The sequence below is a fragment of the Dichomitus squalens genome, assembly GCF_000275845.1.
Source record: "Dichomitus squalens LYAD-421 SS1 unplaced genomic scaffold DICSQscaffold_80, whole genome shotgun sequence".
In the NCBI taxonomy this organism is placed as follows: domain Eukaryota; kingdom Fungi; phylum Basidiomycota; class Agaricomycetes; order Polyporales; family Polyporaceae; genus Dichomitus; species Dichomitus squalens.
Window position 1 is genome coordinate 106466 of NW_006766962.1, and position 2867 is coordinate 109332.

At 52.6% G+C, this 2867-nt stretch overlaps 1 protein-coding gene across 1 annotated transcript; it reads right to left on the minus strand.

Moving 5' to 3' along the window:
- Nucleotides 1-689: 689 nt before the first annotated feature.
- Nucleotides 690-2055, minus strand: DICSQDRAFT_175050 (uncharacterized protein; the record flags this gene model as incomplete). The annotated part of the gene is made up of 2 exons (XM_007370924.1): nucleotides 690-846; nucleotides 1220-2055. The coding sequence occupies 2 exons, from the start codon at nucleotides 2053-2055 to the stop codon at nucleotides 690-692; spliced, it is 993 nt and encodes a 330-aa protein (XP_007370986.1).
- Nucleotides 2056-2867: the final 812 nt, after the last annotated feature.

Genomic DNA, 2867 nt, shown 5'->3' on the forward strand with positions numbered 1-2867 from the left:
CATCCCTGCTTCACCGTGGTCTACACAAGAGCAGCTGTCAAAATTTACCAAGCAATCCATCAGGCTCATATAGAGCGCCGAAGACAGGCTATAATAGCAGTAACTGTCATTATTTTGGCTGGGCGGGCCTTGGTAGTAGCCTGCTCTAATCCCCCAAGTAGGATGGCCTCAGATGTCTGATCACATTCTACACTGGTCATTATAGCCATCCCAATACTCTATACAGAGAGAATCAAGCAGGCTGCCAAAAGGGTAGAGCCTCAAGACAAATTACGACGTGAGCTGATAACAACCGCCCGGAGTTGCTGGGAGGCATCCGAACGCATGCACTCGCCCGAGTAACTCGAGTTCTCTCGAAATCGAAAACCGAGATATTATTACTATATTTGGGCATGAAATGCCGGTAACTCTAACTCCAACTCTTTGCCGAACAGGCCCTAAGTACATATGTAAGATTGGCCCGGTGCACAATCTACTATTATGTCACGGCGTTACGTAGCACGTGAAGCAGGGCGCCAAACATATTAACTTGTTGATTAAAGCCGATAAGTAGGTGGGAGTGTTGCGCAGAGGAGAGAGTGGTCAATGGCATGACTGGACAGGTATACAAGTAGAGGGGATTATGTAGCAATAGCGGAGCACACATAGTATAGTTATAAACACGAATAATGATTATGGAGTAGGGATCATTAGTTGTCCGGAGTGATGCCTTCCCGATCGAGCTCCTCAAGAATGTCGTTTGGAAGGACGCGGTGGCTACGATATTTCTTCGCTGCCCACGCAGCCTGCTTCCCATCGAGCCCGCGGCGATACGCATCCATGAAACGGTGGGCCCGAGTGTAGAACCTGTGCCAAAAAAGGATTGGTAAGCGCTCTAGATGACATCATAACGGAAAACTGACCTCCGGATCGTCACAAGTGGGATTGAATTTAGTGCGGCAAGGACATTTGCTTCGAGATCAGCTTCTTTCGAAGATGCTGGCATCTCGCGGTATTTCCGCTTTGCATAGCCCCAGCACTGCTCAATGCAGTTCAACTCACAATGGAATTTGGGCAGATACAGCACATCAAAGCTGCGAGCACGACAGTGGGTCTCGAGCAGTGTCTCAACCTCCTGAAAATCCGGCTGTTGAATAGGAGCCGGCGGATGCAGCAAGACAGCGTGGGAGGTTTGCATTTGAAACCCGGGCATTCCCTGAGAAGCCCTGTGAGATCGTACCCACGCTCTGTCAAAATTTGTGCCATCCCCTTGAAGATGCCAGCGCGTGGGTGTCCGGTCTCGAAATAGAACGACTGTGGTTGCCCATTGAAGTGACCGTTCGCCATTGGAACCTTGACCTTGACCTCTTTCCCCCCCGCATCAGTGGTTGTCTGCTCAACACCAAAAAATGGGCCCCCAGGTTTGGTCGGGTACAGTGACATCTTCCTTGCTGACAGCGCATCGGGAGCTCGTTTGAGGTGAGTTGGTGCGTTGTCGAAGATAAAGACGTGTTGCTCATTGGGGTAGTGACGGGAGAGGATGTCCATTGCGGTCGTTGCGTGGGTCAGGATTTCTTCATGGGTGAAGTAGCCATCGCGGTTCTTGCCTGGGCAGAATAGGACTTGTGCTGACTCCTTGCCATCAGGAGAGCGTAGCCAGCCATATTCAGCTGACACAAAGTCAGCGACCATTAGAGAAGCCCCTTCTCCCTTGGCCCGAGGTACGGCTTTCTCAGTCTTGTGCACCCAGCGGCGGACCCGGCGGTTGTGTGCATAGAAGACAGATTCGTCGTGATGCCAGTAGACAACACGGCGATTACGGGGGCGAGGTAAGTCGTCTGGAACTGGAACCTCTGTGCCGTCCTTATCCCACTGACGAGCGTGATGATCATAGTCTGCGATCGCTGGTAGGAATTTCGTCTGTCGATAGCTCGTGACGTCAGCACGTTCGTGGCCATCCACAAACTGTCCATTCGGAGTCTTGGTCCAGCGGTAGTCCAGAGCCCGCATCCAGACCTGGGCCTGGGATAGCGAAATAGGCTTCGTTAACCCGTATTTGGTGAGGTTTGCAGGCATCGCTGTGAATTGCACGATGTCAAGGGCGCGTACGTACTTCCCGATGCTTTGCAGATGCTCGCTGACAGCTACTTTCAGGTCCGGACACTTGTCGAGCAGCGACCTTGTCCATGTGTTCTCGGGGGTGAGGGGGAGATCGTGCCGGTCCTTCAAAAAAGCGCGCGTCCAGGCACGTAAGGACCGGGCGGTATGCGTACCCTTCTGCCAACGCCGGGCCGTTTCTAAGGAGAGTGCTCCCCATTGCTTCGTATTACCGCTGCTGACATAGTCCGAGAGAAACATCTGCATCTGCCAGAGGTGTGTTACGACTGACTGTCGAGCGAGTAAGTGGAGACGAGCGAGGCAGGCAGGAGCGCCGACGAGCTCTGATCGCAGTGAGACTGGAGCGGAGCTCAACAGGCAGGACTGGAGACAAGATGTGTATTGAGCGAAGTATCTACAGAGCGAAATACACGATGGCTTACCTGGAGACAAGAGGTCGAAACTAGAGTCTCCAGGTAGCAAGGGATCCAGCTATATACAAGGAACGAACAATGGGCGCTAAGGGGACAATGGCGTTGCCATGGGCACCGAGTACAAGGCTGTAGGACAATAGCGAAGAGAGAAACAAGGGGAGCTGTTGTCCGTGTGCAAACAAGGGGAAACCACGCCGAATAGAGAACAAGGGGTGAACGTACAAGGCAGTGGTCCGAATCGAAAAGGAAAACGTAGCCCCGTGGGGGCGGTTAGTGACAGTACCCCCCTCCAAAGGATCGTGTCCTCACGATCGAGGTTTTGAAGGGAACTTGGCGTAGAACTTCTTGACTAACTGA